This window comes from Callorhinus ursinus, unplaced genomic scaffold (genome assembly GCF_003265705.2).
Source record: "Callorhinus ursinus isolate GAN/ISIS: 27379988/994484 unplaced genomic scaffold, GSC_fseal_2.0 scaffold6, whole genome shotgun sequence".
Classification (NCBI taxonomy): domain Eukaryota; kingdom Metazoa; phylum Chordata; class Mammalia; order Carnivora; family Otariidae; genus Callorhinus; species Callorhinus ursinus.
In genome coordinates this window covers 2,388,827-2,411,421 of record NW_027397068.1, presented here as the reverse complement: position 1 = coordinate 2,411,421, position 22,595 = coordinate 2,388,827, and the positions used below count along the sequence as shown (strand labels likewise).

General features: G+C 39.7%; 1 protein-coding gene across 6 annotated transcripts in view; it reads left to right on the top strand.

Moving 5' to 3' along the window:
- Positions 1 to 2,776, top strand: part of HMGN3 (high mobility group nucleosomal binding domain 3) — a 31,022-nt gene extending 28,246 nt beyond the window's left edge. For 2 of the 6 annotated variants that reach the window (XM_073893538.1, XM_073893537.1), the window contains 4 exons: positions 210 to 260; positions 1,639 to 1,752; positions 1,873 to 1,959; positions 2,293 to 2,776. In XM_073893538.1, the coding sequence (XP_073749639.1) occupies positions 210 to 260; positions 1,639 to 1,752; positions 1,873 to 1,959; positions 2,293 to 2,331 (291 nt within the window). In that variant the 3' untranslated portion in view covers positions 2,332 to 2,776. Of the gene's footprint in view, positions 1 to 209; positions 261 to 1,638; positions 1,753 to 1,872; positions 1,973 to 2,292 lie in introns of all 6 variants that reach the window. The other 4 variants (XM_073893539.1, XM_025858498.2, XM_025858504.2 and 1 more) reach the window with 4 other exon arrangements.
- Positions 2,777 to 22,595: the final 19,819 nt, after the last annotated feature.

The window sequence follows — 22,595 nt, the reverse complement described above, 5'->3', positions numbered from 1 at the left end:
TGCTGTTCACTTGAGAACCCAGGATGAAAATAGTTATGAAATGCACAGATTTTTATGCTGTTACCTGATGCTGAAAATAGAACGAAATATTTTTAAATGAACAGAATCAGAGTCAAAATGGCCTGTTGTCTTTTGCAGTCTTGCTGTGTGCCTTTTGTTCCTGAGGGTTGTCTTTTTCAGTATTTGTATAATTTAATTTATCTTTGCAGAAACCTGCTCCACCCAAACCTGAACCTAAACCAAGAAAAACATCTGCTAAGGTAAGAGGTGCTCCCTCCCCCATGTTGGCCTTTTTTTAAACAATGAATAAATTATAATTCCATACTAAAAATCATCCAAGGAAAGATCACGTTTACTGATTCAAGCTAAACGTACGACAAGGAAAGTGTCACCATTTTTAACAGTCTTTCTCAAAAGGCATAAAGCACAGTTTTATGCTTTACCAGGAATGTGTTTCTCATTCGGTCAGTAAAGGCAAAGGTGGTCAGAGCATGTTGCTCTGAGAAGCCTCATGTCCAAGAGGGGTTTGGTAGCCACACGCTATTCGCGTGGCGGCTCGGAAAGCATGAGGCTGGGCCCTAGCCACACAGTGGCCCGCAGCTCCAGGGGCTGGGGGAGGGGGGCCGGACTTCCTGTAACTGGTCTTAGGCTGGGCTGATGACTCATCATACAATAATTAATACTAGCAAATAATCAACATCAGCAAACACTTACATGGCTCTCCTACTATGCTAGACCCTGTTCTAATTGCTTTTCTTATGAAGCCGTCACATCAGTCCTACTGAGGTAGGTGCACACACCCGGGTTTGCCAATAAGGAGAAAAGCACAGAATTATTAAGAAACATCCCAAATAGCTTTTCTGTGCTCTGCCCTTCAGAGCATTGTTGTGAATTATTTGAAACTACGTGTTATTTGGGGGGGTTCCTGGGTGGCTCAGTCGTTTAAGCATCTGCCTTCGGCTCAGGTCCTGAGCCTGGGGTCTTAGGATCGAGCCCCGCAGCGTCGGGCTCCCTGCTCCGCGGGCAGCCTGCTTCTCCCTCTCCCACTCCCCCTGCTTGTGTTCACACTCTCTGTCGCTCTGTCAAATAAATAAATAAAATCTTAAAAAAAAAAAACCCAAAAAGAAACTACGTGTATTTGTGGCATGAGTAGATGATTCTGAAGCAGAACTCATTTCTGTGGCTTGTATTAAATTCAGGAACTTTTCTTCACGTGGGGCTTCATTTATAAGCATTTTCTCAGCCTTCTCGTTCCTCGAGCCCCGTGGCCCCATGTGAGGTGTTTCTCTTGCTGGCTTCTTCCCTGGCTTCTGCCTCACCCTTCAGTTCCCACTGCTCTCGGCGGCAGAACCACTTCTCTGTAGCGAGTGAGGAGGCCCACTGAACAAATGCATGAGGAGAATCATCTTTTCCCTGGAAGAGAAAGTCAGTGGACCATCTAAGCAGCCCGTTAACATTCTCACAGAGCCTCAGTGTAACTCACTTGAAGCCTTGCAGACTTGGCTTCTCCTTCCCCACCTGAAAGCCACCGTGTTGGCCATGGTTGCGCTCCGCCTTGTGTTTGGACGAGGCTGACGGATTTTCGCTGACCTCACACCCTAACATGCTTTGTTTCCCTGTGCTCTGACCCTCTGTTAGAAAGAACCGGGAACAAAGATTAACAAAGGTGCTAAAGGGAAGAAGGAGGAAAAGCAAGAAGCTGGAAAGGAAGGTACTGCACCATCTGAAAATGGTGAAACTAAAGCTGAAGAGGTACTTTCCATGAATACCTCCCACTGACTGACTCAGTGTCTTAAAAGAAATTGCTCAATGCGTTAGCCGGTGATAGCACGTTCATAATGTCTCTTTTTATTGCCCATAATGTTATTGCAGATCCACATCTCTCGCTCAACTGTTAATGTCTCAACCTCCAGAGGTACCCCACCCAGCACACTGTCAGTAAAGGGGCAGATTGAAACAGTGAGAGTTAAGGGTACAGTAGAAAATTCTGCATGTTTGCAGTGGCTAGAAGCAGATAGTAGTAGTGTGGTGTTTTTTTATCATGAACAGTGGGAGCTTGCAGGTAAAGCTTCTGTGGCCGTTTGAAAAGCAGAAAGCAATCAATGCAGCAAAGTGTTTGCGTACTGTATTCCTGCCTTGTCTGTTTTACACCCAGAGTCGAACTAGGTTTTGCAATAGAGCTGCTAAAAAACAGATGTTCAAAGCATGTGTGTTGGCTGGGTAGACTTTTCTTTGGCTTCTAGTAGGTTTAATAGTAACTGTCTCTCTTTTTTTCCCCTTTCTTTTTCACAGGCACAGAAAACTGAATCTGTAGATAACAAGGGAGAATGAATTGTCGTGAAAAAATTGGGGTTGATTTTATGTACATCTCGGGGCAACTTTTAAAAGCTATTTTTACCGAGTATTTTGTAAATGCTAATTTTTTAGGATTCTACTAGTTGGCATACAAAAATATATAAGGATGGACATTTTATCTTCTCATAGTCGTGCTTTTTGGAAATTTCCATCATCCTCAAGTGAAATAAATACCAGTTTGTTATTGGAAGCTGTGTGTAAGATTGATTCAGCATTCCATGCGCTTGCTTTAAAAATCGAGTCCTGTGCATACTGTGGTGTTTTTACTGTGCGTATTTAAATTTTTCACGCAGTTTTTCTAGAGCAATAATCAGTGGTGCTTTTGTACCTAGGTTTTACGTGATTTTAATGAAACATGGATAGTTGTGGCCACCTGCTGACTATTTGTGGTTTAAAATAAAAGGTTTTCTTGCCTGCAAAATACCTGCCTCTAAGTAGTGTCTTTACTAAACTTGGGCAGTGTTTCATTTTGTTGTTGCTGAAGACGTGAAGAATAGTTACAGTTTGTGCCATAATGGTATCTCTAGTAAGTCAAACAGGATGATTTCTTAATTGTTGGGCCTTTAAAAATGTTATTATTTTAATAAAATCATCTATGAGTGCTAGCGTGGAAGAATTACATCTAAAACACTTGATATCAGAAGTGCTCAGCAATGATCACCATATAATAAACTTAATAAAACACTACTGTTTAAAAAGTCTTTATAAACAGAATAGAGTTCTGTTAAACCAGAGCTGGTGAAAAACCATGAACTAGGGCTGATCCTTGAAAATCTGTCACTTTTGGGGCGCCTGGGTGGCTCAGTCGTTAAGCATCTGCCTTCGGCTCAGGTCATGATCCCAGGGGTCCTGGGATCGAGCCCCATGTCGGGCTCCCTGCTCAGTGGGGAGTCTGCTTCTCCCTCTCCCACTCCCCTGCTTGTATTCGTGTGCTCTCTCTCTCTCACTCTCTCTGTCAAATGGAAAAAAGAAAAGAAAATCTGTCACTTTCAAAGTACACTGAATCACATTTTACTAAAATACTTTCCCATTCGTTGAGGACTTCACCATTTTGAAAGCTCCTTACCCAGCATGACCACATTTTAGCCTTGCGTCAACCGGAGAAAGGAGGTGGCATAGTTAATATGAGAGTTCCTTTCTAGGCTAAGAAATAGGGACTTGGATATATATGCCTTCAGGAATGAGAAAAACCAGGATTCGAACCTGGTCTTTTGAATTTTAAACATAGCCTATCTTGGTCTGTTCAGGCTGCTGTAACAAAATACTACATTTTGGGTGTCTTATAAATAAGAGAAACTTAATTCTTTTCTGGACGCTGGAAGTCAAAACTGAAGGTGTCAGCATGGTTAGGTGAGGGCTGGCTTCCAGATTGTGGACTTCTCACTATGTCCTAGCGGAAGGGGCTAGGGAGCTCTCTGGGCCCTCTTGCCTAGGAGTGGTAATCCCATACGTGAGGGCTCCACTCTCATGGAAACACCTCCCAAAGGCCCCACTTCCTAATACCATCATCTCTGGGGGGGTAGGACTTCAATGTAGGAACTTGGGGGGGATCACCAGCATTCAGACCATACCGGGGTCCTCTTTTGGGAAGGACATAGGACTGCCAGGAACAGAGGAATCACTTTGTAAAGTAATTTTTTATTTCTTTTCATTCCTGAGAAGTTTGGAGACTGCATGAGCACCCCAGGAAAGCTGAATTCTAAGGATTCCTCTTAGATGAAGATTTGAATCTTTTAAGATGGAAAGTAGCACCTGCACTGCTCAGGACTCTTGCAACCAAGGCCGTTGTTCCTCAGGGCCTTAGCATATATCGGAGGGCTCAGAACTTGTATAATTGTCCCAGGTATGTTGTGAATCAACTGCATTTGCCAGCCAGCCATATTATGTACAGAATAATCTTAATCTGTTCATAGTTGTTTTTGGCTTCTGATTATAAAATGTACAACACCACTTTTACCCAAAGGAAAATAGCTGGTATCCTGTGAATACTTTATGAAAATATTTTCAGTGTGCAGTCAGTACACAGTTGAACTATATTGCTGGCTAGCTACCAGTTCACAAATGCAGTATGAACTTATTAACAGGTCCTACTTTTTAAACAATGACAAAAGTGCTACAGGTGATTTTCTTTTTTTTAAATAGACATAACAGTTGTACATGGAGAAGTCAAAGTCCTCCTCTCTCCCACTCTTGTGTCCTAGAGGTAACACCACACACTGTTTTCTCTGTGTGTATATTGTGTGTGTGTATATATATATATATGAACATCCATGCACATGTAACTTTTAAAGGAGCGAATATTATATCCATTCTATTTTCAACTTATTAAACCAGTAATTGGAGATAAAGATTATTTCTAATACTGCAGTGCTACCAATGATACTGCAATAAATATTCTTGTGCACAAAGCTTTTGCCTACTTAGATATTTCTACTCAACTAGACGATTTCCTGGAAGTGGAATGTCTATGTCAAAGGGAATGTACATGACATTTGACTATTGCCAAAAGTTGTGCCCATCTACTTCCATCAACAGCATATAAATGCCATTTTATCTTACCTTTGCCAGCACTCTTCTTTTGGTCAGCCTGGTAAATGAAAAATAATGCCTCACTGCTGTAATTTTAGATTTATTACTAGTAAAATTGAACTTTTTATATATTTAATGGTCATTTGAATTTCTTCTGTGAATTATGAGGTTTTTCTACTTTTCTGTCAGGGATCAGTGTGTTTTAATCATTCGTGAAAAAAATATCATTATTCACAATGACCACTAATGCTATTACTTTTATTCAAATACACAAAGATCAGGGATTCTTAGGTCATTGGTATGTGTCTATTAAAGTTTATGGGTATTGGGGCACCTGGGTGGCTCAGTCGGTTAAGCATCCAACTCTTGATCTCAGCTCAGGTCTTGAGCTCAGGATCATGTGTTCAAGACCCACATTATTAAAAAATAAAGTTTATGGGTATGATCATTACCATTTTAACAAAGGGCAGACAGCTACCAAAATAACATAAGAGCCCCATTTTGGTTCCCCAAAATTTGATCTGATGGATACACCGCCTGAAAACAGATGGAAATTTTGGTCATACCCATGACTGCCACATTGCTTACCCCAGCAGTGCATTCATACATGTTAGAAAGTGGCACACTACATCAAAAACTAATGATGTAATGTATGGTGATTAACATAACATAAAAAAAAGAAAGTGGCCCCCTTCTCCAAAACATGTCTGCCAATCTGATGGAAAATCATAACCCTATGAATCTACAATGACTCGGAGTCATTGGCATCCCCTGTAGTTAAGCAGTGCACTGCTTGTATGATCTTATGTGCTACTCCTAACATTCTCCCTGGACTTGGCCCCATGGATTGTGGTGGAATAAGAGTGGGCTCAGAGAAAAGTGGCCCTGAAATTCCCATTTTTAAGTTATGTGAAAAGATAATCAAAGTCAAGATCCACTGGTCCAACAATAGGTGAACTGTCCCATAAAATCTTGAATGTACATTTACATAATTAAGGAATTTGAAACAAAGTTATGAAACAAAGGCTTTTTTTCCTGTCCCCAAATTTTAGGGGACTTCACTCTTGGCTCAGGGTACAAGTGCTACCCTTTTGCCAGTCCTGGCAGGCATAGGGAAGTCATCTCAACTTTTAGCTATCACATAATATGCTAACATGTCTTCTGAATGCCTTTCACTTAATCATGAGTTCCAAATTTTTATTATTATATTCTATTTATTATTTTATTCAGAACGTTGATTTAAATCTCCCAGAATAATTTTAATGATTAAGATAATAAATAGTGGGCACCTGGGTGGTTCAGTCAGTTCAGTGTCTGCCTTCAGCTCAGGTCATGATTCCAGGGTCCTGGGATCGAGTCCCACATCGCTTCTCCCTTTGCCTTTGCCTCTCTCTCTGTCTCTCAATAATTAAATAAAATATTTTTTAAAAAGATAATAAATATTTATTTAATGCCATGTGATAAGTACTTTACATAATTTACAAAATACAAATACAAAATGTATTATTTTAATGTTCCCATCCCCTAGTAAAAATGAACCCAATTTTCCAATGCCAAATAGAGCTCAGGCTTATTTAAAACTACAAAGGGAACTTTGTGATTACCTCTTCTTCGTGGGAGAAGAGAAAGTCTTTGAAATCCAAGTTTTAAAATGATATTTATGTAAACTTCATGACTTTGAACTAAACAATGGTTTATTAGGTATGACACAAAAAGTAGAAGCAACCAAGTAAAAAATAAGCATCACAAAAATTTCAAGAAAGAAAAAAGCTACAGAATGGGAGAAAATATTTGCAAATCATATCTGATAAGAATCTAATATCTAGAATATGTAAGAAACTCTTAATGAATTGGAAATAAATTGGAAATAAACTTGGAAATAAATTTTAAGATGGGCAAAGGATTTGAAAGATGTTTCTCCAAAAACGTACATCAGTAGCCAATATGCAAATGAAAGGATGTTCAACAATTAGTAATTAGGAAAATGTGAACCAAACCATTACAAGATACCATTTTACATGCACTAGCGTGACTTTTAAAAAATGGAAAATAGCAAGTGTTGGAGAGAAAGTGGAGAAAGTAGAGCCCTTTTTCATTGCTGGTGGGAATGTAAAATGATGCAACCTCTACAAAAAACAGTTTGGAAGCTCCTCAAAATGTTAGAGAGTTACTGTATGAGCCAGCAGTTCTACTCCTAGGTATGCACCCTAAAGGATTGAAAACAAATGTTCACACAAAAGCTTCTACGTGAATGTGAATAGCAGTGTTATTTATAACAGCCAAAAACTGGAAACAATCCTGATGTCCATTAATTGATGAGTGCATGAGCAAAATATAGTAAGTATATCCATACAACGAAAAATTATTCGGTCAAGAAAAGGACTGAAATACTGATATGCTACCACATGGATGAACCTTGAAAACACCATGCTAAGTGAAAGAAGGCAGTCCCCCAAAACCACTGATTATATGATGTCATGTGTATGAAATGTCCAAAATGGGCAAATTCATGGTGGTAGAAAGTAGATAACATGGTTACCAGGCACTGGAGGAAGGGGAGAGTGGAGAATGGCTGCTAATAGGTACAGAGTTTCTTTTTTGGAGTGATGACAATGTTCTGGAATAGTGGTAATTGTTGCACAACCTTGTAAATACACTAAAATGCACAGACGTGTACACTTAAACGACGTTTGCAAGGCAACTGTTAAGCACAGGACTTGGAATCAGGAGGTCTAGTTTTAAGTCTCAGCACTGTCTCTCTAATTGTGTGAAACCCGACAGGTCATTTAACTTCTGCCTCTCAATTTCTCATCCTCAAAATAGAATTAATATCTGTTTGACAAAAGCTGTTAGGATCAAATGAGACAGTCACTGTGAAATCACTTAGTGCAGTGCCTAAAATACAGTAGGTTTTCCATAGATGCCAACTGAACTGAAGTTGGATGAATACAAATGAGCCGAGTAGGCTTTGATGAGTGTATATCATGTATGTTCGTTTTAGGCAGTCAGCCTCCAGTCAGTCTCCTTTGAACAGTTTAAAAGGAAGAATTGTCTTCCACTTAAAGAAGGCAATATAGTGTAATGGTTAAACTTATGAACTCTGAAATCAGACTGCCTGGGTTCAAATCCTCTTTGTTACTGGCTATGTGACCATGGATAGATTACTCAATCTCTCTACACTCTGTAGATCTTAGAGTTCCCATCTGTAAATGGAAACAAAAATAGTGATCCCTTCCTTCAAGGACCTAACATCTCATCTTCATGTTTTAACCAAACATGATACTTCCTGAACACTTAACTTTGTACCATTAACATTTACAACACCCTAGACAGTAGGTACTGTCTCGTTCTCCTTTGTGACACATAGTAGAGGCCCAATGAATGTGGGCCTTCCAGAGAGAGGGAAGAACCAAGTTCAGGGTTGTTAACCATTGCTCTATCCATCTCCAAATTAAGCTAATTGGATGGTGTAACTCAAATATACAAAACAATTCTGGCCAGTCTTCCTTGAAATTAACATAAAAATTAAACCATCTTTATTTCACTTAGTTTGTACTTAAGCTAATGACTTTTAAAACACCACTACCATAACTTTAAGAACATTTTTCTGTTGGTTGTGGTATTATTCTTATAACAATACCTGTTTAAGCTGCGTACTCATATTTTTGATTTAGACCCAACTTCACTTTCCTAGAAAAATACACCACTGCACGATATGCAATGCCTTTATTTCTAGGTCACAAAGCACTTAACAATTAAACAGGGAATATATACTTAGAGATAAATACACCTGGACCTAGGTTAATGGGTCTTGTTGAGTTCCTTGAAGCCAAATCATCAACTCTGAAGAGGGAAAGAATCCCTGAGGTCATCTAGTTCCTCTCTGATGTGGCTTAGATTCCCCTTTAAAGCGGGACAAGCAAAGAGTTCCTCACACATCTGGTCATAAAGGAGTTATCCCTCAAACAGCTCTGAGACTTAGAAAGTACTTCCTTATTGTGGAGCCAAGATATACCTTTCACCAGATCCAGGGACACATAGAACTAACAGATTCTTCCCCCGGCAGTCCCTCAAGCATCTGAAAACAGCTGTTATATTGCCTCAGAAACACCTTGGTCTCTCTCACACATCCTTATGGATTATAGTCAGAGGACATAGACCTTTTTAAAAAATGTTATGCATTCATATTAGTCTCATAAGTTCAGATGGTTGAGAAGTGGAAGCAGAAAATATTCAAAACAATGACATTAGGTTGAACTACATGAAATGCCTATCTTCTACAAACCTTCAAAAACAGTGATTTCACATGGTTCAACCTATACTTCTCTTCAGTTTTTTCCCCCTTATGGAAGCTTGATTAATGAGTTCATCCTGATCTCTAATGTTTACAGGGCAAAGAGCACTTCAGGACTGCACCAAATACCGTCTTCCAGATTTATCCATTCATCAAAAATATATTGAACATCTACATGCTGGGCATTTTGTTAGGCATTAGGGATTCAGTGGTAAGAAGGTCAGTGTCCCTACTTAAGGAGCTTAGAATCTAGTGAGGAAGCCAACATTAATTACTTAGTAACACAAATAACTGTATTTACAAGAGCCATTACAGAATTCTAATCTCTTCATGGTAAACCCTTCATGTAGGTCCTATAACGGACTCCATTTTGAGAAAGATGTTAGCCACAAACAAACCCACAAGAAACTAAGCTAACTTACTGAATAGCATTTCTAAAGTATTAATTCACCTGGTTGCTATAAAGTGTGAAAAATGACAATTTGTGCTTGGCCTAATAAATGTTCACTTGCTCTTCCAGGAAATAATTGGTCCTGAGTTCTTCTCATGGCTCTTCTACTGATGTCTTTTTGACTACAAGACTCCAGTCACTTAAATTGTGGGTGGAATTTGAATGACTGGACAGGTGAAACAGATTTTTGAAGGAGTGGAGGATGGGAGGAGAGTGGCCTCAGAGTTGGGAATCACAGAACTGGATTGACCTTTGTGGGCATCTGATGTAGCTTTCTTCTTAGAGCCTAGTCTCCTTTGAATTCTGAAAAAATTGCTTTTTTTTTCTGCCCAGGTTTTGAGGTCTTTTTATAGTAGGCTCCAAATCAGAATAAGGGGATTTAAAAAATATATGCTTACTTTTTGTGATGGAATTCAATTTAAGAAATTGATCATGAATGAGGCGCCTGGTGGCTCAGTCAGTTAAGCGTCCAAATCTTGATTTCAGCTCAGGTTGTGATCTCAGGGGCATGAGATTGAACCCCGAGTCTGGCTCTGCACTGAACATGGAGCCTGCTTAAGATTCTCTCCCACACCCCTCTCTCTCTCCCTCTCTCAAAAAAACTAAAGAAATTTTTAAAAAAGAAGTTGGTAATGAATCATACTCTTAAAAACTGGTTTACTGAGCACATACAAAGTCCCAGAAGCCACACTGACCTAGCAACTGTTACGCAGCTAGTGTTCTGAGCACTTTGCTACAGAAGTACTAACAAACCCAAAAAGAGATGGGAATTTTGACTTTGCTCTTAGAGAGAAAACAGGCCTTGGCTATATGCATTTCTGGATTTTGTTGTTGTTGTTACAAGAAGTTGAATACTGATTCATCAAAACGGACCTTCGGTAAAATCCTCCATTAATCAACAACTGTTGAATGTCTACAATGTGCCCCACGGTGGACAGCCACAAAAGAAAACTTTACTGACCTTTTCTGTCACAATGAGTTTCTTTTCCTCTGCATTCTCATAGCACCTTTTCTGACCTATGTTTCGTACTTATTTTACTTGTCTGGTACTGTAAAATGATGTTTTCTTGTCTATTTCCTCAAGTAGAATTTGAGCACCTGGAGGCAGGGAGTTTTTCATCCTTATTCTCCGAAGCACCTAACTGGTGCTCAGTACATAGTAGTTACTTAATGAATATTTATTGAAATGTTTAGGCAGACTAAATTAAAAGTCCAAACTGTTCTCTCCACCTTCAAAGTACTACTGACCCCAAAGGAAGGCACAACTATGGTACATAAAAGAAAAAAAAAAAAAGACTCTAGCATACAATATTAAGTGTTAAATGTGTATAGTTCAGAACTATCTTGAGCAGCTGTGGGAAGGTTCAATGGTGGGGAAAGCATGGAGGTTCTTGATTTCTTAAGGAGGCCTGGATGAGTCAGAGAGGAGCAGAAGGACCTGTCAGACAAGGGAAGAGCTTTTAAGAAGGCTAGTGTCAAATATATCTGTAATAGGTTCATCTCAAAAAACTGTGTTTTGGATACCTGAATAGGTTGGTTCACCATTGCCTGCTTCCATTTCTTCTGTAAAATGATTGGGTTGGACTTGATTAATGGCTTGCAAAACCATTTTTAAAGCAGTAAGATACCAGTAATTCTCTCTTGATAGTGGTGGGGGAAACTGCAGGAGGTGTCTGACTCACCCTCTTGACCATCACCTCATCCCTTGGGGTGGCTCCTAATGTTCATTGATTGAGCCCATGGAACACAGTTTGAAGACTATTGAACCAGGGGTTCTCCGAAGGTCTGGGTGACAGGATGACCCCTCCTCCCCACTATCAACTTGCACAGTTTGTCCAGAAAGATGGAGTTACATAATGGCTGGAAGAGAGGGTTGATGGTGGGAAGCAGAACTGAGACTAGGAACATGAATCACTCAGCACTGTGCCTAGCACACAGTAACAACTCAGGAAATGTGATGTAAATGTATGGGGGAATGTAATATTGTAGGCTAGGAGTGTGAAATCTACGTGGTCATAGAAGCACTGAATGGCAGTCACCAGTGTTTGGACCTGATTCAGCAAGAAACACGGAGCCACTCTGGATTCTTCTTCCACAGAGAGAGACAGGATGAGCACAGTGTCCAAGGAAGAGGAGTCTGGCACTTAACTGGGTCCCTCGATTACCCTATATTTTCCCTTTAATTAGAATATTGTCTGTATATTGCATTTTACAGAATTATTGTTAGTTTTTTAAGGTGTAAAATGATATAGTTATTCTTAGGAAATACATGCTGAAGTGTTGATAACTGCAACATTTTCAAATAATTCAGATGCATACACACACATATACATATCTCCAACTACATAGATACAACAAATATGACAAAATATTAATTGTCAGATCTAGTGGTTGGTATACAGGAGCTCCTTGTACTATTTTCTTCTGTATGCTTGCATATTTTCATAATAAAAAGTTGGAAAAGTGGGGAAACAATGTTTTTCTTTGATCTTCTTACAAGAGAGAACAATTAATAATAATAATGATACCAATACACATTAAGAGAGTGCTTATTCTGTGACAGGTTGTGAAGTAAAAAATTTGGCATGACCCAAAGCTCCTGAGAAGTAACATTTAAACTCTTGGAATTTCCCAAGTGATAGAAGTGTTTTTGTTATTCCTGGTGGGCCCCGTGGGCCTGGGTATCAGCCCAAACTGGGACGGGAGGGGTCCCTCCCTGCCCATTGATTGATGGGCAATCAATCAATCAGCCATGCCTATGTAATAAAACCCCAATAAAAACTGCACACCAAAGCTCTGGTGAACATCCCAACTTGGCAGTATTCCATGTGTACTATCTACACATTGATACCAGAAGGGTAACACATCCTGAGGAAAATGGACACTTGGCCTTTGCCTCCACCCTATGTGTCTTTTCCTATAGCCTGTTCTAATTTGTATCCTTAATAAATCATAACCATGAGTGTAACACACTTTTAGTGAGTTCTGTGAATCCTTCCAATCTTACCACATTATCAACCCTGGGAGTGGTTTTGAGAATCCCTCGAACTTGCAGTTGATCTCAGAAGTGAGGACAGTCTTGGGGATAGTACTCAGAGATTTTGCAGCTTGGCCAACACCAAGCTCGGACATTGTCCTTAGTACTTCTGTACAAATATTTAATACTCATAACCTAAGCATTAAGGAATTGGAGTAGGACCTATGATTTGGCCGATTTCACAGATAAGGAAACCTAGGAACAGATAACTAATTTGCCCAAGATCATACGGTGAGTAAATGCTGGAACTGCAACCTAAACCCTGGCAGGCTTTAGAAGAGCTAGTGCATCTCGTTGATAAGGAAACAAATCTCCATCAGGAATACGAGCGAAAAGAATTCCAGAGTACATAGGTCCAGGGAGCTATGTAGGTTGAGTCCTGTGTCCTCATTCTCTAACTGCAGAAATGTAAAATAATAATAATGGGCCTTCAGAATGAACACCCTGAGGCACAGCAAGACACTGCCCCGAAAGAAAGATTCAGTGATGTGTAATACTACACACTTTGTTTTCTAAGGCCATTAAGTGGACTAATTAATTTTAAAAAGAAGTCCAAGAGTTCTAACAGAATGGGCTTTCTCATAAACTTTCCCCTTATCCAAGCAGCAAGACCTCCACATTCCCTGACCAGTCTAGTTAATAGGAGGCCTGCTATAAAATTTCAGTGGCATGGAAAAAATGCTTTAAAAGAGAGAGCTGTCCCACACCTCTCTCCACTAATTGATAGTTGACAATAATCCAAATCCAAATGACATGTGCTTCAGAATTCAAAAATAGGAATGGCAAAAATTTCAATACCCTAAAGAAATTATATGAGGAATGATCTATCTAACAAGTGAAGCTCCTATATACTCTTCTTTTGCACAATTCAAAATGCTCCAATTCGAAAGGTCTAATTTTAACAAGCCACAAATTCCAAGACTTTGCAAGCACTTTGGTAATTTTATAAATCAACTAGCTGAATATGCGTTAAATTTTAATCAAATTGTTACAAAAGCTTCCAGACAAATGGTACTATATAGGTGCAAGCAGAAAGTGTGAATGACTCTCTGCGGTAGTCACCAAAGTTGGGCATTTGCTCTTTGAATATGTGCATTGATGTGTGAACAATGCCCTTACACAGGTTGTGAGGATGCTATTCTTCTCTTGCCACCCCCAAAAAGCCTGGAGGTAAGCAATTCACTAGTGGGGGAAAAAATTAGGCAATGCCAAGAGTACATAAAAACAAGAGAGATCCAAGAGATTAAACCTCTGGTGCTGCTTTATTCTGCTAACTGGAGCCTAATGGCCAAGCGAATCTCTTAAGAGGTTTTAGTTCGTGCCCCTCTATGGAATTCCTTAAGTGGCTTATGTTTCATCTAAAACATAAAACCCACAACTCCAAACAATGTGCCTTGAGATTATGCTTTGCTGTGATCTCTACTATAATTATTTTCCGATTTTTTCAATCATTAAAAAAATTTGATTCTATACATAATTACGCACTGTCCTAAAACCTTATGTAGGAAAAAGAGAAACAAAACAAAACAAAAAAACACACCACCACAAGAAAACAGGAAATGGTGTTTACACATTGTCTGATCTATAAAATAAAATAATCAAGGTGCGTATAGCATAGGGATGTTGTGAAGATTAAGTGAATTAATATTTTTAAAGGGCCTAGGACAGTACCTGGCACATAGTAAGCTATATAACTTTGTTTAATAACAATTTTTTAACACAAGCAAAAGAAACTTTTCAGGCACAGGAAGAGTAAAGTGAGTGAACATCAGAAACCTGGCTTTGTCCTCTTTATAAGTAATTAAGTACCATGAGGCTGTTCTAGAGGCAGAGAGAATTGAGGTACAGTGGGAGAAATGTGTTTCCAGCAAGTCTCAGCTAAGTGTGTTATTCCTTGGTTTATTTTCATTCTATGAGTTTTTTGATTCTGCATACTTTGAAGTTTGCCTCAAGGGAAAAAGTTGAATTGGGATTCTTTGTGACTAGAATCTTTGGCCTGGAAGGTTGGCACCTTCAACTGTTTCTCATGCCAAGCCTTTGAGATTCTATTCCCGTTCCAAAAGCTGACAGGAGCTTCCTTGCAAGTTTTTCAAAAAGAAATGAATGAGACTAAACTCCAACAGATTTCTGCCTTTATGGACCCTTAACTAGCCTAATTAGCTTGGTGAATTAGCAGTACGAAGGCCAGAATGCAGAGTGCAGCAGGCCCCAGCACTGGGGTTGGAGACAGAGGAGGTCCCACAGATCCGAAGCGAGACCAGTCCTCCGGCCAGTGGGGGCCACTCAAGAAAGGCTGCCCGTGAAAAGACTGCAGAAAAACTGCTGCCATCTTTTGGCTGATTGCACAGGAACATGGATTTTGAACTATGAGCCATGCAAATTTATATCCAGAAAAAGGTTTTGTAATGCCAAACCTCCATAGTGAGCATAAGATATTACATCAGTTCTACTTTGGGCTTGAAAAAAAGAAGGACAATTTTAAGGTGGTTCTGAGTAGCTCTGTTCCATCCCCAAAGGGAGGGAGAAATGACTGACAATGGAATGCGCCATTGAGCAGTGACAGAAGGGACCCAGGTCAAATGCAAAGAACTTCCAGGCCTTCTCAGAACAGTTATACTAGATCCGGTCAGCCCCACCCAGTTTGTATAACAAATATTTGTTAACACCCCCTTTATTATCCTGAACTAATGCTTATAGATAATATACCTACAGGCATAATTTTAAAAACTCAATATGCTGGGACGCCTGGGTGGCTCAGTCAGTTAAGCATCTGCCTTCGGCTCAGGTCATGATCCCAGGGTCTTGGGATAGAGCCCTGACATCAGCATTGGGGGCTCCCAGTTTAACAGGGAGGCTGCTTCTCCTTCTGCCTGCCGCTCCCCCTGCTTTTGTGCTCTCTCTCTCTCTCTTTCTTTGGCATATAAATAAATAAAAATCTTAAAAAAAAACTCAATATACTGTTCTAACTGCACAATGCAGAAGAATTTAAAAGAAATTTATAATAGATGATTTCTACGTGTAAATGATCATGACTTAACAAGAAGACATAATGGAGTAGATGCACAAAATAAGTTTAGCTATAAGAAAAATATATATTTTATTATATATATGTATATATAATTATATATTTAGTGAATGAGCAACATACTCCCCTTATACTGGAAACTTAGAAACCAGGGTTAAATAAGTTTAGAGTATGTGTGGAATCACCGGTGGTAACAGCTGCAGCCGTACTGGAGACTCTAAACACTCCAATGGTGTTGCCGTTGGTGATGGGGTTTTCTGAAATGGTGCACAACACTTGTTAAAGTTCCAAACTAAGCACAATGTTCAAAACTGTGCAAAAGGTATTCAGAATATTCAGTGTGTAGGGGCACATGGGAGGCTCAGTCAGTTAAGCCTCCGACTCTTGGTTTCTGCTCAGGTCATGATCTCGGGCTGGTGAGATGAGCCCATGTGGGGCTCTGTGCTGGGTGTGGAGCCCGCTTAGGATTCTTTCTCTCCCTCTGCCCCTGCCCACCATCACCCCCCTCTCTTAAAAAAAAAATTGCAAAGAAACTTATGAGCAGGTTTTTTTTAATCTACATGAATGTCCAGTGGGGACATGAGAAGGTCGTGAGAGATGGGAGGACAATGCTACGCTGTGTGGGACTGTTCACACATTGCAAGATGTCCAGCCATCCCTGGTCTCTGCCCAGGAAATGCCAGTAATTTCCTCCAGATCCATTTCACCCACCTCCCGGCTTCTGGTCATTGTGACAACTAATGATGACTCCAAGAAAGACCAGAATACCCTCTGAGGGCATGGGATGGCCTCCGTTAAGAAACACCAGTCTAGAACCTTAGTAACCTCTCAGTAAAGTCAGGATGGGGATGAATCTGGGTGTGAGGTCAGGTCTTAAGGGGTGCGGCCTCTGCTCTTGTTTGGGGGCCTGAGGGCATGGAGGGTGCAAGATCGCAAATAGGCTTCCTTCTCCGTGTTTCTCCATTCCAACTTTTCAATTTTAGTGTACTTTGTTTTTTTTAAATCAAATGTTTTAAAGGTCAAGTAGGACCTAACAGTTAACCTGCTACACACTTCTCCACCAAGCCCTTTCCCCAAGGGTATATACTTTCAGATATTTCCTCTGGTATTATGCATCCATAATTCTAAATAATGTGTTTTTCTCTCCCTAGGGATTGATGTTTTAAATCATAATATTTTTAAATTTATATATAATTATAACAGATTATAATTATATATAATTTTTGCATATATATAATTATATAATTAAATAACTATATATTATATAATCTATACAATATTATAATAATATATATCATTAAAATCATTTATAATCATAAATGTTGTCTATTGGCTTTCAAGTAGGGAATATAAACTTTCATGGCATATGTACAGCATATATTAAAATTAAACTACTTTCATATAGTGTTTTAAAATTTACAAGTGAGTTTTCACACGCATCATTTCATGTAATATCCTCACAGAAGTTGTTTGTTTTTTTTTAAGATTGTATTTATTTATTTATTTTATGGAGAGTGTGTGAGTGTGAGGGGGGGAAGGGGCAGAGGGAGAGGGAAAGAATCTCAAGCAGACTTCGAGCTGAGTACAGAGCCCCATGTGGGCCTCAATCTCACGACCCTGAGATCATGACCTGAGCTGAAATCAAGAGCTGGGCATTTAACCCAATGAGCCACCTGGGTGCCCCCATCCTCAGAGAAGTTCTGATTGGGATTCTGTTAGTGTCGTTCTCATTTAAAAGATGGGAAATTGCAACACAGATAAGTGCCATATCCAAGATCTTGACTATAACATAACAAAGACAGGACCCCCAGAACGTTTGCTCTTAATAGACTGTTTTCCACCTTGCTTCAATAGCTTCTTTGTCTGTGGAACTCTTCTGCTTAGATTCCCTTCTGGCAGAAACTCCTTCAAGGCCATGTTCCCATGGCACCTTCTTTCTGAAACTTGACTGACCCTCCCCAGGCAGATTTTTTTCACTGTGTGTCCCCAGCACTTTGTCCATGCTTCCGTCATAGCACTCATCACAGTGAATCATAAGTTATCCTTTTCACACTGCCTGAAGTTGGATCATGAGCTCATCAAAGCCCTGGGCAGCTCCTACTTCCTCTTTTTGTCCCCAGAGCCTGTTAGGTCGTCAGGCACATGGAAGGTGCTGGTTATCCAGGAACGTGAAGAGGAATCTTTGTGCTGGGACCTGTGCTAAGTGCTGAGTACACAGGTGACCAGAACAGAACACATTCCCTGGCTCCAAGCCTCCAGTTTAGTAAATATGTGAATGCTTGAGTGCTACTTTCTGAAATGATAGAGGAGAAATGATTTCAAGAGGAAAGCCACACAGGGACTGAAGTCCTCTCAGATTTGGCTTGCTTTGCACCTTAAATCTTAAAAGATTAGCCAAGACAGACTGAAAGAGATACGTATGGAGGACAAACTAGAATTCATAAGGTTTTGAAGATCTTGAAAGAGGAATAGAGTTAACGAAAGAGGAGATCAGTAAACAAGAACAAAGATGAAAAATGATTTTTGGTGAACAGAAGTGATTTATAAGTAAGGCCAACAGGAGAAGTTTACATTAATCGAGATAAGAAATTATAAATTTGTGGATTGATATTTTATCTGGAAGAATTTTGAATAGATTTAACAATAGAGAAAATATCTTTGGCTTTCTAGGTGGTCAAAGACAAAGAAGAGGAACAATTTAAAGAGAGAAGTCTTCAGTGCCAATATAAGAGAGAAGGAGTAAGATTTAGCAATAAATTAGTAATGGATATGAAATTGAAGGGAGTTTATAAAGTTATCAAATCAAATGGTATTGAGAAATTATGAAGTAAAAAGAGTAATTTTTTCATTGTCCAGTTGACTAAGAAGTGATGGCAATAAACACCTAGGAGAAATTACAACAGGTTATATATAACATACAGGTTATATCCATAAATGCTATCAAAAGTTATTTGAGTTGACAATCATGCATTTCTTTTCTTTTTCAGCCTAAGAAGGAAAATACCCTCATAAATTTCAGTAAATAACCACAGTTGCAAAAAAGATATTTGGGGAGTACTATGTTAGCCAAATACTCTATTTCAAAGAAAGAGTTGGTATTTGTAAAGAATAGTAATAATAGGCACAATAATAGATACATACATGTGCTAGGCCTTGACACAAACTTGTCCTAATATTCTGCAAAGAAGTTTTAGTGAGAAAACTAAAGCAACTTTCCTTTGGTCACATAGAACAGCTCAATAGAGGACACCTGGGTGGCTCAGTTGGTTAAGTGTCTGCCTTCAGCTCAGGTCATGATTCCAGGGTCCTGGGATAGAGCCCTGGCATCAGCATTGGGGGCTCCCTGTTTAACGGGGAGTCTGCTTCTCCCTCTCCCTCTCCCACTCCCTCTGCTGCTCCCCCTGCTTGTGCACTCTCTCTGTCAAATAAATAAACTCTTAAAAAAAACCCAAACAGCTCAATAGATCTGCTGTGCCAGACGCTGTGCTAAGAATTTTATATATATTGTGACCTCTGTTCTTCATAATAAATCTAAGGAGAAACTATTATTCTTATTTCATGGGTGAAGAAACAGGAACTTACGAATAATTCTTGCCCAAAGTTGGAAATAAAAGTTGTAGGAAGAATCTCATTAAAGTCCACCTGGTTCCTCTCTTCCATGTGGCATCCAGCAATTCTTCTTGGACAGTATGATGCATATCAGTTCTACAAGGGTGTCCATGTAAAAATGAATTACAATTTCCAGAAAATGCTAGTTAAACAAACTCTCTTTGGTCAAAAAATCATAATCATCATTGATGACAAACATCTGCCATTCTCAAAAAGAAGCCACTTCAATTTTCATTAATAATATTGAGTTGTGTAAATTCCTCACAGGAGGCAAGTTAATGGCCACTTCAGATTCAAAATAGGGGCTCAATAAAAGGAACAACAAAAGAAGCTAATTTTTGTGGCTTCCATGCAAAGCATGTATTAAAAAGGTAATTTATAAGAAAGGCAGACTGAATGAATTTCAGGTTGAAATAATGAATGTTAAATTAGGCTTTTAAATCTTAGAGGAAGTTTCAGAGTGACCAAGTGTAATTTTGCTTTGTTCCACATTTTCTTCTTTTATATTAGCATTTGTTTTAGAATAGCCAGCTATTTATCTTTAGCTGGCTTCTGAAACTAAACAAATTGATTTAAAAGGAGAGAGTTTTAATAAAATAACCCTGCTCCTGATGCATTTGTATCTCCACCCACAACATCCTCACGGAGTCCAAGAGCTAAAGAGTAACTTGGGGTTATGCCCTTTCGGGACCAGGTGAAATGGCAATTATCAGTGTAATGGGGTCAGCAGAGGGCCAAATAGCTTTTCCTGAATTAGCATGTGAAAGGAATGTGGGCAAATTAACTGTGTCTGACTAAACTCCACTTTATTTGCTGCTGGGGACATACTGCTAGAGCCAGATTCATCTCTAAAAATGGAACGCTTCAGGGATCCTTTAAGAGTTCATTTCACCTTCTTGGTCATTACTCTGCCTAATAATAAAACTCAGGTATCTAGTACTTACGTATATGGAGCTTTAGTGCTTTACATCTGTTATTATTTCATTCTTACAATAACCCGTTGAGATATTGATTCCATCAGGATTCACTCCAAAACAAAAGAGGAACCACTCTAAATATTTTAAACAAGGTGGGATTTAATGCGGGGAATTGGGTGTTTACAAAATTGTTAGATGGGCTGGAGGCATGGGTTCTAGACGGACCGCCAGAAGCAATTCCCAGAGAAATACAGATCTGGCCTACTAGGAGAGCAATTACCTTCACAGTCACTGAAGCTAGTAAATTTACAAACCATGTCCCAGAACAGGAATCCAAATTCAAAAAGCTGCTACCACTGCCACAGCTTTTGACACCCAGGCAGCTGGAAAAAGAACACTGGAGCAGTGCTGCAGATGAAGACTCCCGCCTCCAGGATTTTTCATGCCAGCCGTCAAATGGTCGAGTGAGAGGGAAGGATGGCCTCCTCCTGTCTGCCTTCCAAATTTCAAACAAATCCATCTAAATGGATGGGAAACCATTTAGATGGATTGGCTTCACAGCCAAGCCCCTCACTGTGAAGGAGTTTGAGAAATGCAGAATTTTAGCTTTTCAACCTCTGCAAGAAAGGCAGGACCCAAGGATGGAGGTAGAATATAAGCAAGGTGAGCCACATTTCTTAGTCCAGGTGGGGACTGCATTACCATCCTCATGCCCCCTTTTAATAAAAAGGAAACTGAGGAACAAAGAATTAAGCCAGTGGCCTAAGATGACACCAAGGCAGTCTGCTCCTAAGCACGGGGCTCCTAAGCACGGGGCTCTACCGCCTTCTTATGTCAAGTTGTGGTCCTTTGTGCACATAGGCTAAATGAGAAGTCCGGCAACATTGCTCACCAAAGTGAAACTTCTTTCAATGATAAAAAAATTTCCACGAGGCAGATCAGGAAAAAGCCAATGCTATAGTAACTGTACTGTTGGATTCTTCCTACCTTAATAATACTAAACAAAATCCACTTAATCAGATAGATCCAGCAAAACTCTTGAATTTTACTTTTTCAGAACATCTGACTTTTGATTTAGGTACTATTAGATGCTCTTGAAATGGTGTTTCAGCTTGGAGAACCAGGAATAAACAGATCTGACCCCAGATGAATCCCCATTCATCACTAAATTCAAACCCAAATCTCAGAATTTACCACTACAATGTGACAAAGAACCTCTTCCAGAGACAAAGAAATCAGACCTCCAGAGAACAACAGAAAATATCGTTTATCTCCTAGCCCAGAGCTGGTGTGGCTGAGACATTGCCAAGTGTTTATCAAGCCCATTTTAACTTCCACTTGGGCCCCTTTGTGTTAGGCTGGGGCATATAAGTTCTGGTCAATGGAAGTTCGGAAGTAATGATGTACATTATTGCAGGCCTGGCTACCCTTCTGGGATGACCAGGCCATGTGTTGACGATGGTGGGGGTCACAAGATAGACGGAACCTGAACTCCTCCTGAATGACTGTATTTTAGGGGAGTATCCAGTAGGGCGTTACTCTCTGGATAGCGTCAATTTCATGGCATTTTGCCTACCTTCTCCTCAACATCAGACTTTTTTTTCAAAAATTCATTCAAGTTATTTCCATTCCTTTTCTTTGCTTCTGCTTCTCAGACCAGGGCAGCAAAGCTGCACACGGTGTTGGAAAAGGAAAAAAAAAAAAAAAGCTAAAATGGAACCAGAGAAAAAGGACTCTACCTGAAATTGCTGGACCTTTAAAGTCCTTTGATTATGCCACCCCTGGAAAAAGTAGCCCCTTCCACATGCTGGAATCAGATCACTGGAATGAGCTCTTCTCCTCCTGGTGTGGGAGCAAGCAGGATAGGAAGACACTAGGGAGAGAGGACATGTGCTCGCTTTTCTGGGGACCACTGGTGATCACAGCACAGGATGACATGGTGAGGGTCCCCTTCTGTACACCAAAGACATGTAAATAGGCAAAACCAGATTCCACACCCCCTAAGAAGAAAACCCTAATGTTCTTTAAAGCACCACTTATATACAATAGCAAATACATTCATTGTAGATCACTTTTAGCTGTTCATTAAACCAAATTCCCTGGGGACATTTTATGTCAATGCTTTGGAAATTAGTCCTTGTTACTTTATGTAATTGAAAACAATAAAGCTAAGTGCTTGTTATACTCTTCTGTAATTTGAAACAGACTCCCAACCTCAGGTCCTGTCTCCAGGCCCCTCAGTGGCCTGAGAGATAATGAGGGGAATCTGTGCATTATTTTTATTATATCAGAAAACCTTACAGAAATGGGACATTTAACTTAAAGCTGTGTGAACTAAATAAAATGTCGAGTTTCTATTTTTTTGACTGAGACTGTAT